The following is a 12,858-nucleotide window of genomic DNA, read 5'->3' as shown; positions in this document are numbered from 1 at the left end:
TCTATGCTTAAATTGTATGTGTTTTGTATGACTTGTACATGACCAAGGGCAACTTCCAGTCTTTCTTTTGTAATTTAACATCAAACACATTGAAATTGGCCTTTTCCAAATTTTCCAAATATCTCACATAAGGGATCTAAGGAGGTATGTAAAGCGTCAGATGACAATCATCCTTATCACACACACACACACACAAACAAGCACAACTTACAGCCGATAAAAGGGCGGGGAATGCCTCTCCAGGTATTTGGCTTAACAACGACCTGGCTGTCAGTAACTGATCATAAGCCGCAGTTGCCACATCGTACACTGCGTCCTCCATGCCATCAATCTCGCCTCTAAACACGTTTTCTTGCACTAAATTATGCTACGGTACATGTCAGTCCAGTCTCCATCAATTGTATCCACACTATAAAGCTACCTTGGCAGTGATCTCGGCTGGCAAAACCAATCTCTTTTGACTGACATGGAAAGGCAAGGATCTCAAGAATGTTGCGATACCAATCATTTTACCAATATGACTAATAGCATGATCTGCATTGACATCTTTGACGCCAAGTGACTCCAGCTGAAGGTATAGCAAACTGGATTGGGTATTTTCTGAATAATCCTCCATGTCCTTCATTGTCATGAACTGATGATCGTCCAAGTTGCTGGTCTAATCACATTCGTTTAGTCATGCTGTTTTTCTCCATAATTCCATGAAAAACTCACTCTCTCTGAGATAATACGCTTCATCCACATGGCTGACATTTTTGATGTTTTCAATGCTTCAGACAAAGCCAAAGCGATAGGCTGCTCAGGTGGATGGCCCTATACAAACTGAATCAATGACCCTCCGCATGTCGGCCCTTACTAGCACTATACTTACTGCATAGATTTTGTCGATGGTGTCCTTCCAAAACTGCATTCTCATTTTACCGATTTCTGGTTTCGACACATTTTCACGGATAGATGCTAATTCTACGTTGAATGCTCGGATAGCGTATTGCGTATTTCTCAAATGTGCTGGGAAAAAAGGCACGCATAAATAGCCTTCGTAATCTCGTTGCCTATCATCGCCATACATTTAGCCAACCTATATCTGACACACGAGTGAATTCCGTTTCTTTTACCTAACGGAATCTTTGCAGTAATTCAAAGCATTTTGCATACGTTCAAGGCTGACACTGGAATGGTGCCTTGTTGCTGTGAAGGAAGCTTTGCAGATGTCTGCAATAGCTTGACGTCGTGATTGAACAAGCAAGCTCATTGGAGATTTCCGTAGTAATGTAAGTGAAATGAAGAAGAAAAGCTGTCTGTCTTTCTACCCCTCTATCAAATTATCTTGCTTCACCAGGGTTTAGTGGTGGTATTGAAAGTCAGTGTTTATAGATTGTGGGGCAAAAATCACTAGATGAATGAATAGGATCGTCATAATGGCCAAACGTCTGTCAACTTGGTAAGCTCTATTTCTATAAGAACACTGACGTCGCTCTGAGAAAAAAAAAGCCTGTTTTTATTCATTACATACGAGTGTTTATGTTTCGGGTGGCTCTCTACCTTTGCTTCGCTTCGGTAAGAACCAAACTGCGCATCAGCAGCTCGCGCTACCGTATCTTTTCAAAACATTGCTACTGTCATTTGACCCTTCACGTACACATAAAAACCCTATATATTATCTGTGGACCTGACTCTTATGTGATGCTCTACATCTATATACGCGTAGATGCTTCATATACGGGCCAGTATCATACAGGTATTTCCCCTTTTTAGTCCTTAGGATCCCTGATACAGCAAAATCTGATTGCATTTGAGCTGTTTTTTCTCGCGCTCAAAGCCGTTTTAGATCTTCAGAGTAGCACCAAACAATTGCTCTCATCTGGCAGTTACTTAATGACACCTTTGCTCAACTTTTTGGGGACCAAAAAAACATGGTCAAAAATCGGCCAAAAAGCATGAGGGGTATCTCATGGTTTTCATTGAAAATCAAACGATCGCGTTTTTGACCTTGATAACGAAGACTTTTACTATGGTATATATAAGATCAAAATGTTTCTATCGATTCAACGTAACTCCTGAAATCATGTTTGTGGGACTTTGATATGGAAAATTTCGACTTTTTGGCCAGAAACCTCTTTTCATATTTTCATAAATTGCTCGATAAGTTTATTCAAAACATCGATCTTACTTGGCACCATTGGAAGCGCCTTAAAAAGCACTCCAAGAAAGCTTAAAGAAGCAAGGGATGATTATCATATTCTTATAGTCGAATCTGGCAAAAGAGTTCATTTTTTTTTTTTTTTTAAATTGTGTTTATTGATTGAGCCGCGTACACTAAGAGTAATAGGTCAGAGTGAAGAGGCGGGTGCAATTGAGAAATGAAAAAAATATAAATATAAATGGAAACTAAACTAAACTAACAAAAGGAACTATCTAACTATCTAAATTACAAGAGGGAATGGATTTGATCTTCATCCACTGTCTGTCGGACAGTGGAGTGGATATGTACCAGAATCGCCTCAGGGACAAACAAAAGAGTTCAATCAAGTCGAAAAACTATCAAAATCTGTCCAATTTTGAACAGAAAAAATATTCTGGGTTTAAATTAATTTTGGCTGGCTGCTGGTGGGGCTGGCTGACAAACCCAATGCCCTTTAAGCCATGAAGGCAATACAGTAATAGATGCTTTTGAAGCGTATGGGAAGAAGGTGGCAAATTACATAACGCTATTGTTAGCCATGCTATTTTTATTGCATCTTATATTTAATAAAGCCAGTCTATCAAAATACTTGACATATCAACTTCTTTCCTTTTGAGGCTTTAAAAGTGTCTAGGGAACATTTATACTAGTTATTTGGAACTTGGGCCGTACATGTTCGCTTTGTTTTATATCTCATCGTCAATCATGGATATATGCGTATAGTGGCAAACAATTTTTCTTGCAGTTATGCGTTTTCCGAATTAGATATGACATCTTCCCAGTAGTCAGTAGCCAGATTGTGGGTATAGATAATACTCCTTAGAACGCCATCATTATTAGCGCCTATAAAGTACATTTTGTCGTTGCTGTGGCAAGTAAATCACAGCGCTTTACGAGTAGCAATTCAGCGAGCTCGGCTCATGTCTTGGTATCCGTGTTGTACTTCCACAGTTTGAGTTAACTTGTTCTTGGTTCAGCATTGACATTGTAAAAATAGATATCTTTCTTGACGACAGGAATGGAGGAGCCTCACGATAGGAGCAGTGTATTGGTCTCAAAACATCTTTATTATTCTCTCTAATTGAAGAGCGTTACCCGGCAGATCACAATGAATTTAGAGCAATTGCATCAGCAGTAGCAAAGAAAATATGGCTTATTTAATCAGCATTAGGCAGATGTAAACTTGCATCATGCTCTTTTCTTAGCATTACTTTATAAACGCTGGATATCGGAGCCTTTTCTCTGTCTCTCTCTCCCTCCCTCAAAATTAGTGACAATTGTACCAGGAAGGCGTCTATAAAGTGACTAATTATGATCTAAATAGAAATTTGGATAGTGCAAATAGCAATACCTTATTCATTGCATCGATGAACGCCTTTGGCCGTACTCAAAGCGTGAATACTACCAACGTTGAGCAATGAAGTGGACATCAATTGCTTGAGTGTGCTGGCTCAAATCCTAAAACACTTTGCATCGAAATATGTTTTCGATTCACGTATGTCAAAGACGAGCAATATTATATGCTTCCACAAAAAAATTACGCACAATGCTTTGAATTGAAACTGTTGGATAATATGGAATTCATACTGAATATGACGCAGTACAAGAGAGAGACAAACGTGTCAACACCGAGCAGACATAGGATTTACATTAGGTAGAAGCCTATCCTCAAAATTCTTTCGCGTACCAATATCGGATGCTACAGAGCTTGATCCCAGAGTGAGTATAGTGGGCTCAAGGAAAGTGTCATCAGCCAAAGGATCGGCCTGCGTACTATATTCTATCTCGTCGACGGCAGCAATCATGACAGATGGCAGAAATAGGAACAATTGAAATCAGGTGCTCCTCCACTGGCAAAGCAACAAAAATAATGCAATCGGGAAAAAGCATATGCATCAATAAGAACCAGTTAGCCTCTGTCTATCATCATGGTGGCTCCAGGTTTGATCTTCCTATTACTATAGTTGCCACTGAATATACATTGGTTTTCCCTACATTCAAAGGTTGCTTTTCAAAACTTTATTTATTCATAGTGTCAAAAACAGTAAAAAAAAAAAAGTCGCTGCAATGACAGTGTTGATGTGTTGTTGTGTGTCAATGGGTGTAATGTGTAATAATAATCTGATATCGAGCTCTAAATAACAATGATCGTTTTCTGTGTTGATGTCAAGGAAACTAAGATATCCTTGTTTGCTGTTTCCACTCTATGCAACTTCCTCGAATTCGACATACTCCTTCTTTTCCAAATCCTCGACATATGCTTCACGGACATGGGCAACCATATCGTACAAATCTTGAAGGCCTGTCTTCAAAGCGTCTATCGCATTTGTGTTGTCTAGCGAATGTTGCGTCAATTCCTTGCACTTTAAATACTGCAGACAGATGTTTTTTACCTGTTGTTTGAATGCGAACATTCATCTTGGCTTCTGAAGGATGAGGAATAGAGTAACCACAGAAATCGACATCGCGGCTATACCCAAATGGTTCATTAGTCGATACTACCTTGTACTCAACATGACGCTTACTTTTTGTTGATGACATGTCTCAGTGCGTTACCAAGAGTGTGATCTTCTTCCTTGAAACAGAAGGTCATGGCAGTGGGATCACCATGAGTTCCAACCTACAATAATGCACTGTAAATATCAGCTTGTTGATATGTATTGGTCAGTGCTTACAATTTCAATTTTATCAGCACTAACAACCAAGTCAGGCTCTTCATCCATTTCCTCGTCCGAGTTCTCTTCCTCCTCCTCTTCTTGTTCCTCGACTTCAGATGTTTCATCGACATCCATTTGATCGCCTTGATCAACAGCAACTGGCTTTTCGTCTTCCTTTTTGATAGCAGGTGCCATTGTGTATTTATATGTAAGTGTTATGAAAGAGAAGACGTTAATAGAGTTGCGGATACAGCTTTTTAATGAAAAAATCAAGCACTTCGTGACAGTTTAGAATGTGTGGCTTGTTGTCATCTCATGAACTCAAGGAAGCTTGACAGGTCTTGCGTTATTATTCAAAATAAACATTGGTGATCTACCCTGGAGAGTGCATGCCAATGTGGTCATACTGTATGATTTTAGCATAAAATGTTCATTTAGACTGAGCAAAGTCCTCACAATTAACTTACCTAAGCGTTGGATGTATGATTTAGCCATCAAATGTTGAGAAACATTTCGATAGGATTGTGAGAGAGATATCATGAAATAAAATGCCTCAACCTAAATGCAAATTTGGCTACGCTCTTCTGATAGACAAGCTGCTTTCTTATAGTTGCTACCATTAGCTATAATCAAAAGCATGACTGTAGGCATTATTGCACACATCCTCGAATCCAATACATTCGGCAGTGACTACTGTAAAGGTTCTTAAATTAGATAGCAATAACCAAAAGAAAAAAGTTTAATTCATCTTTTGCTTTAATTACTACTATGTTGTACGTTGTGGGTCTTGGTCTAGGTGACGAGAAGGACATCACTGTCGCTGGATTAGAGGCCGTCAAGGGTTCCGAGCGTATTTATCTCGAAGCTTATACCTCCATTTTGACTGTCGGTAAAGAGAAATTGGAAGAGTACTATGGCAAGGATGTTGTTGTCGCCGATCGTGAGATGGTTGAATCTGACAGCGATACCATTCTCGCCAATGCTGACAAGGTAGATGTCTCCTTCTTGGTCGTTGGTGATCCTTATGGGTATTTGTATAGAGCTTTCAGCATGGACGTTTACTGACTCTTATTATAGTGCCACCACTCACACTGATCTTGTTATCCGTGCTCGCGAGATGAACATTCCCGTCAAGGTCATTCACAATGCTTCCATCATGAATGCCATTGGTGCTTGTGGTCTTCAATTATACAACTTTGGACAAACTATCTCCATTGTGTTCTTTACAGAGACATGGCGTCCTGACAGTTTCTACGATCGTGTCAAGGAGAATCATCAGTTCGGCCTTCACACGTTATGTTTATTGGACATCAAGGTCAAGGAGCAAAGCATCGAAAACATGGCAAGGTAAGAAGTAGCATAGTAGAGAGGGTCTGGAGAGTGTGTTTGTTGACATGTCTCTATCAGAGGTCGTTTGATCTACGAGCCTCCTCGCTACATGACAGTCAATCAAGCAGTCGAGCAGCTTTTGGAGATTGAGGAGAAGCGTGAAGAGGGCATTTGCAAACCTGATTCACTAGCAATTGGTTGTGCTCGTATTGGCACAGATACCCAAAAGATTGTGGCTGGTACATTGGAAGAGCTGGTTGATGTCGATTTCGGAGGCCCTCTTCATTCACTTGTCTTGATCGGCTCTCGTATGCATGAAATGGAAGCTGAATTTGTCAAGGAATACGCCTTTAACGCAGAGACATTCAATGCTATTGTCAAGAGAGACTACGTGCATTAAAGCTATAGTCGACATGTCTCAGAAAAAGATTAGATAATTCAGCGAGGATGTTTTTTTTGGTTGTTCGTCTCTTGAGCGTATAAATTGAAAGCACAATAAACAAATGTATATTTTTCTTTTTTAAAAACAAGTTAGTACAACGCGATGGCTCACAATAATAACAAATCCAAAGCCTCTGAGAAGGCTGATGAAATCGAAAACACACTTCGAGAAGGTGCCTCCGACGCTGCCAAAGCAGTTGACAAGAAATTAGACAATGCCAACGAAGATTTTGACAGAGCAGCCCAACGAGCAGAGGAAGAAGTCAACAAGCTCAAGGCTGAATTAGCTGATCTCAAGAGAAGAGCTGGGCCAAAGATTCAAGAAGCAGAAAACTTGCTCACCTCTCCTGCCGCTGTCAATTTTTACAAGGGATTGGTCACTGGTGTCGCTATCGTCTTGGCTTACAAGAAATACGTTTCCAATTCTCCAAGATATTGAATAAATTCTTTATTACATGTGGTCCGTTAATGACTCGATCAATCCTTGTAACAGCGTGTGCAAATTTTTTGATTTATACTTTTGCTGCAGTTGCTGTAGCTCTTTAATATAGCGCTCAGCATGCTCCATATTGTCTTTGGTGAGGAGCGCTCTGTATGTGTCTGTCAATGTCTTGATGTCGTCGTCCTCGTCAGGATTTGGCATCTCGGATAGAAAGTGTATACTCTTTGTCAAAGCAGTGTCGCTATCTAATGTAAATAGTGTTGGTACAAAAATGATCCACTGGAAAATTAATAGGCATATTTACCATCATATATCTTTGGCAGCAGAAAGTGCAACAATGCCATTTTCGCCTGTTCCTTTAGTCCGCCTTGGATCAAACATCTGAATTCGCCTTCGTAGTCCCAGGAATCATGTGCGTTCAGTGCTTTGGCAACGTAAACCTGCTTTCTGGGTATGTGGTAGCTGTTGATCAGTTTGGCTTCGTTGCTCCACTCACATTCACGCAAAATGTGGTTCAACTTTTCTGCTGGCCTGTGTAGTAAATATGACTTGAATACACCTTGAAGCACCACTTTCCTACTCTACAACTTACCTCTTCAAAAAAAATGTGGCGTAGATGGCTAATTCTGCCATATCTTGCGTCTCCAGATACTCAATCCATCTCAAGGCGTACGTTTCGTTCATTGTGTTCGGTTGTTTGTACAAAGTCAACAGCCACACTAAATCCAATGGCCATTCGTCAATGTTTGCAACTCTGTCATTGCCTATCCACCACTGTAATAGCTGGTACCACAGACATCGAACATCTGGCACTGCGGTGTGTTTAGTTGTCTTGAACTGATTGATGTTGGAGCTTGTGCGGTCATCCAGCGCTTTGTTGTATCGACTCAGATCAAAGCTGCCATGTCGAGTGCCAAACCAAATGTACATGCCCAGTGCACATTGCCAATAAACACGTTCTGTCACCGCGAAATCATCGGCTGCCATGTATCCCAAATCGCCAGCAACAGCATACCAGCACTTTTTGTGAAACACTGTCATTGTCTGCCATTGTCCGTTTGCCTTGAAATCCAAAATCTGTTGCTGAACGACTTGTGTGGTATCTTTGGTCTCTGAATGAATAATAAACATGGCCAAATTGAAGTCGTTCTGTGCTTGTGCTGATTCACTCGCTGCGTCTGTTTGTCCAAATGTCATGTAGACAAATGTGGTGATAAATGGATCATTAACGTAGAGTTCCTGTGAACGCTTCAGTTGGTTCTCGAGGCCTGGCTGAACAAGATCACGCATCCATTTCTTGACGGAGGCTGCTTGATTTGCTTGAGTAAGTGCTATGGCCAGGGACCAAATCAATTGGACATCCTCTGAGTGTTTGGATAGTGTGGTGGTCTTATAAGAGGACATGTTGGCATCCTGTCTTAAGTTCGCTGTGGGTAGGTTATTCTCGGTAGGTGTGAGTTTAGTTTGTTGCATGAATATGTCCATGACCTCCTTGGATCTCTATAGCTGCGTATCAGTATGTTGAGCTGTCGAGACCTGGGCATCGCTTCATTACCGTTTCCTTCAACTGGCTTTTGGTATCTACAATCGCACTACAATAAGACAGGGTATGTTAGCAAAAGACTCGTAAATTAACATAATGCTGCCTTACGTTTGTGTTATAGGTTTGCCGTTGTGTGGGCGTTTTCTACCTAGAAGCATCATTGCAAAGTGGTAATAATGTTAAGAAAGAGACAAAGAATGCGAAATTAAAGCTTATGTCCCTTTATATCTGTGACGGTATTGACAAGTTTGGTGTTCACATGAAGCAGGGGGATCCAATATTCTCTTGATCTAGAGCGTCCTTGTGGGTGATCTTGCGAGTAGAGATGGATTGAGATAGCCTCAGCGTATGGCTCCATCTTTTACTCATAGTATGCCTACAAATTTGTTTGATTTCAACAATTCCCAGCCATTATGAGTACTACATTTCAATGAGGATCTGAGACTATTTAAGAAACCGCCATCAAATGCAATTCTCTCTTTCTTCTTGTCTGCACACATCAACTTAAAATGGCTTGCAGGGACATTATAGAGATATCTGCTGAAGGATTACCGGCACTAGACTATATATCTGGACTAGTTCAAGACGATGGAGCTGGAGCTATCACTACATTCTCTGGTACAACGAGAGACACATTTGAAGGTTCATCATTCAACTGTTTTTCGATGATTAATCATACTCATAGCCACAAATATTGATAGACAAAGCAGTAGTCGAATTAGAATACGAAGCGTATATACCCATGGCAAAGAAAGTGTTGAAAGAATTGATTCAAGAAGCTCGAGAGAAATGGGATTTAAAGCATATAGCGATATATCATCGAACCGGTATCGTGCCCGTCGGCAAAGTCAGTGTGGTAGTAGCTACATCCTCCAAGCACAGAGCTGATTCCATGGATGCAGCACGCTATCTTATAGACGAACTCAAATTTAGATGTCCGATCTGGAAAAAAGAGGTGTATCAAGATGGAAGTGAATGGAAAGGAGCATGTCATGGGTGCAAAAAGCATTAATTTGTCGAATAAAACAGTTGTTTATTTATGTACAAGGTATAGAGGGAGAATAAGCCTTTATCTGTTGTTGTTGTTACCGCCCAAGAGACCACCAAGGACACCTTGAACAGTTCCTGCAGCACCATTAACGACACCAGTGACAAGATTGGCTGCATTGGCGGTAGTTTCTTGAATTAAACCATCGTTGTTTTGTGCTTGACCTTTTGCTTGGAGATGATCATTGCCTACAGCAGAACCAACAGTTTGCTTGGCATCACCAACGTATTGGTCCTTTCTAGCTTCAGTTTTTGAGGGAGATGAGTTCATTTTTTTTTTTCTTGTTGATTTTTGTAGGAAGCTTGATCCCATATTCTGGCTCTATTTATAGCCTCAAGTTTCGCTAGCGTGGCACACAACAGCATGCCGTCATTATAAGCAAATGTCAATCAAGCAGGAAACTGAAAATATCATCTGATAAGCAAAATCAATGAAACTAAGCTTTATAAATACAGGCACCATTTTTTTTCTAGACGAAAGTCATCATGATGGAGTAATTTGTTTAGTGTTCATGTAAGGCATGAAACCGCTTTGCTCGTTAGTGTCGAATAGCATACCAAAAAGAAAGAGTTTAGGTGTTACGCATCAAAGAATCAAGCTTCAAAATTGAGATTTGAAAATCATGTTATGCTTCGCAGTTGGTTGGATATTGAAGCGTATTTCTACGACATTTCACTTTTTGCCATTCCCAATTTAACACAAGAACTCTCTATGAACGATCTGTAGATGTGGATCTGCCTTTCCTGTAATGCTCCACGTTTGCATCGATAGAAACAGGACACACAAAGACAAACAACATACTCGCATTACCTGTTACTACTAAAAAATATGCAATACCCAGCAAAATCTGGGTATATTCGACCAGTAATTTCTCGGGTTACATACTTTTTTGAGCCGCTAGAACAGTACCAAACAACTGCTTTCATCTGGCAGTTACTTAATGACGCCTTTGCTCAACTTTTTGGGGACCAAAAAATCATGGTCAAAAATCGGCCAAAAAGCATGAGGTACCCCTCATGGTTTTCATTGAAAATCAAACGATCGCGTTTTTGACCTTGATAACGAAGACTTTTACTATGATACATATTAAATCGAAAAAAAATTGTATTTAAAAGTGGTTTTTATTGATATTATAGATATCAGGATATCCGAGAGGATACCTACATGTCTAAGAAAGAAGAAATCAACTTAGAGTGATCTTCAAAAAAAGAGTAGAAAACTATGCGCGTACGCCATGCTTTACCCTCAAGGGTACAGCCCCAATGATGTTGCCAAAGAGACGAGAAAGCGGCTCCAAGAAGTTCCAAGATGGAAATATCTAACAGATTGTGCTCCTGATCATGTAGGGTAGTCAGCTCAATCCAAATGGCATCGTCCGTAGGGAACAGATCTGTGAGACCAAGGTGGGAGATAACCTCATACCAGAAGAGGGACTTCATACCGCAGCCTATGACCATATGGTATTCATCTTCAGGTGCCTCAGTACACAGTTTACATAAAGGGGAAGGATGCCTGACACGGTTGATATTGTATAGGCGAGTCTGCACCGAGAGGTGCCCATGTAGCAGCCGCCACAAGGTGTAAATACCTTGGCGGGAAGACAGAGAGACCAGAAATCACGCCAGAGGCGAGGAGGAAGCAAGAGATGTGGAGGACGAGACATTGGAGGGTGGGCTGGGCCACGTAGCAAAGCAAAAGATGTATGCCAGAAACGGCGTAAGGCCCCGAGCTTGATTTGGGCCACTGCAGCTGTTGAACGAGGGCTAGTGGTGATATATTAAATCAAAATGTTTCTATCGATCTAACGTAACCCCTGAAATCATCTTTTTGGAACCTTGATATGTAAAATTTCTACTTTTTGGCCAGAAACCTCCTTTCATATTTTCGTAAATTACTCAGTAATTTTATTCAAAACATCGATCTTACTTGGTATCATTGGAAGCGCCTTAAAAAGCACTCCAAGAAAGCTTAAAGAAGCAAGGGATGATTATCATATTCTTATAGTCGAATCTGGCAAAAGAGTTCAATCAAGTTGCAGATTTATCAAATTTAACAAATCAGGTCAGTATATTGAGCGAAGATTAAAGTAATTTTTGGCTACTGCTGTTTGACGATGAGATTTTTCTCATTCTAATAGGAAGGTAATGGATGATGTTAGAGGCTTTTAAGAAGAATATCACAAATCTAATAGCGTTTCCACTAGGCCCTTATACCTTTTTTTGCTTACTGTATACATTTTTTATTTATGGAATCTAATTGTTGTAAACAAACAGTATCACGTACTCTAGCCAGTTCATGAGCGTAAAGCCTTACACCAACTACATCGCTGCTTCTATAAGTAATACTGTTAAGTAATATCAATTTAGCTGCTGTCAGTTAATTATTTACTGCCAATAGACCACTTATGCTTAGCGAGGTTTCACATTTCTTTTGTCCAAGATAAGCATGTGATAATGGCACATCCAGCCGCTGTGGATCATTATGAGCACCACAGAAGGGATCTTTGGTACTTACAAACGGGAAAACCTTGTGCCAACGTAAACAAGGCTAAGACACTGATACATATAACAAAGCATTTCATGGTGATTGCGAGTAATTTTACAGATGCATACTCCAAACATGGGCAATTAAAGTCTTTCTTCATACAGATCTACCAATGCATTGAGAGTGTAGATTTGTTCAAATTCCGTATGCTATAGTTTATAGAGGCTTGTACCAAGAAACACCAATGTAAGGTAATTCTCTAAAACGTCTAATCTGAAAATAGGGTTCTCAAAAGGCCCTTTTAATTGCTTTACGTGTCTCTCCATACCAATCTTCGGTTGTAATTCATCTCTCAGAAACGTATCTAGGATCCGCGGTGTGTGTATTGCTAAATATTATTGAAACTCTGTTTGAATTGATGTTCAGGCACACAAGTACAATATTTTTAGCATCCAATGCCTCATTAATTAACAGAAATCAAATGCTCAAAGATTAAATGTAGATCCTCTAAACCCATAGATTGAAAGGAAGGATTTAATTCAGCTAATTAAGGACATTCCAATTTGCTCGAAGTATTCTATAGAAGGGCCAAGCCAGTACAATGACGCTGAAATTAATAAACGAAATGTGCATCCTGTAAACGGGCGTAAAAATGATGATGCTTTTAAGGGTTTGTTATCACACACAAGCAACGTAAATAGCACACACAGAAAAGGGGGTATTCTCATCCAT

General features: G+C 40.1%; 7 protein-coding genes across 7 annotated transcripts; 3 read left to right on the top strand and 4 right to left on the bottom strand.

Annotated features, from left to right (window-relative positions):
• Positions 1–7: 7 nt before the first annotated feature.
• Positions 8–1,252, bottom strand: ATC70_009556 (uncharacterized protein; the record flags this gene model as incomplete). Its single annotated transcript, XM_064828785.1, has 6 exons — positions 8–136; positions 212–367; positions 422–658; positions 715–813; positions 872–1,052; positions 1,116–1,252. 6 exons carry the CDS (start codon positions 1,250–1,252, stop codon positions 8–10), a joined length of 939 nt encoding a protein of 312 aa, XP_064685987.1.
• A 3,134-nt stretch (positions 1,253–4,386) lies between these two features.
• On the bottom strand, positions 4,387–5,034 carry MAD1 (coiled-coil domain-containing protein mad1; the record flags this gene model as incomplete). Its single annotated transcript, XM_064828784.1, has 4 exons — positions 4,387–4,517; positions 4,576–4,652; positions 4,708–4,802; positions 4,858–5,034. The coding sequence occupies 4 exons, from the start codon at positions 5,032–5,034 to the stop codon at positions 4,387–4,389; spliced, it is 480 nt and encodes a 159-aa protein (XP_064685986.1).
• Positions 5,035–5,607: 573 nt separating this feature from the next.
• On the top strand, positions 5,608–6,568 carry TOM20_3 (mitochondrial import receptor subunit tom20; the record flags this gene model as incomplete). The annotated part of the gene is made up of 3 exons (XM_064828783.1): positions 5,608–5,867; positions 5,917–6,186; positions 6,247–6,568. The coding sequence occupies 3 exons, from the start codon at positions 5,608–5,610 to the stop codon at positions 6,566–6,568; spliced, it is 852 nt and encodes a 283-aa protein (XP_064685985.1).
• Positions 6,569–6,712: 144 nt separating this feature from the next.
• Positions 6,713–7,048, top strand: RPL2_3 (60S ribosomal protein L2; the record flags this gene model as incomplete). The annotated part of the gene is made up of 1 exon (XM_064828782.1): positions 6,713–7,048. The coding sequence occupies one exon, from the start codon at positions 6,713–6,715 to the stop codon at positions 7,046–7,048; it is 336 nt and encodes a 111-aa protein (XP_064685984.1).
• A 12-nt stretch (positions 7,049–7,060) lies between these two features.
• Positions 7,061–8,755, bottom strand: ATC70_009552 (uncharacterized protein; the record flags this gene model as incomplete). Its single annotated transcript, XM_064828781.1, has 5 exons — positions 7,061–7,296; positions 7,356–7,582; positions 7,644–8,551; positions 8,607–8,643; positions 8,703–8,755. 5 exons carry the CDS (start codon positions 8,753–8,755, stop codon positions 7,061–7,063), a joined length of 1,461 nt encoding a protein of 486 aa, XP_064685983.1.
• A 348-nt stretch (positions 8,756–9,103) lies between these two features.
• Positions 9,104–9,606, top strand: ATC70_009551 (uncharacterized protein; the record flags this gene model as incomplete). The annotated part of the gene is made up of 2 exons (XM_064828780.1): positions 9,104–9,236; positions 9,296–9,606. The coding sequence occupies 2 exons, from the start codon at positions 9,104–9,106 to the stop codon at positions 9,604–9,606; spliced, it is 444 nt and encodes a 147-aa protein (XP_064685982.1).
• A 57-nt stretch (positions 9,607–9,663) lies between these two features.
• On the bottom strand, positions 9,664–9,912 carry ATC70_009550 (uncharacterized protein; the record flags this gene model as incomplete). The annotated part of the gene is made up of 1 exon (XM_064828779.1): positions 9,664–9,912. The coding sequence occupies one exon, from the start codon at positions 9,910–9,912 to the stop codon at positions 9,664–9,666; it is 249 nt and encodes an 82-aa protein (XP_064685981.1).
• Positions 9,913–12,858: the final 2,946 nt, after the last annotated feature.

Source organism: Mucor velutinosus, assembly GCF_035048745.1.
Source record: "Mucor velutinosus strain NIH1002 chromosome Unknown tig00001563, whole genome shotgun sequence".
Classification (NCBI taxonomy): domain Eukaryota; kingdom Fungi; phylum Mucoromycota; class Mucoromycetes; order Mucorales; family Mucoraceae; genus Mucor; species Mucor velutinosus.
The sequence above is the reverse complement of the archived record's forward strand: the minus strand, read 5'-3'. Positions and strand labels throughout refer to the sequence as shown.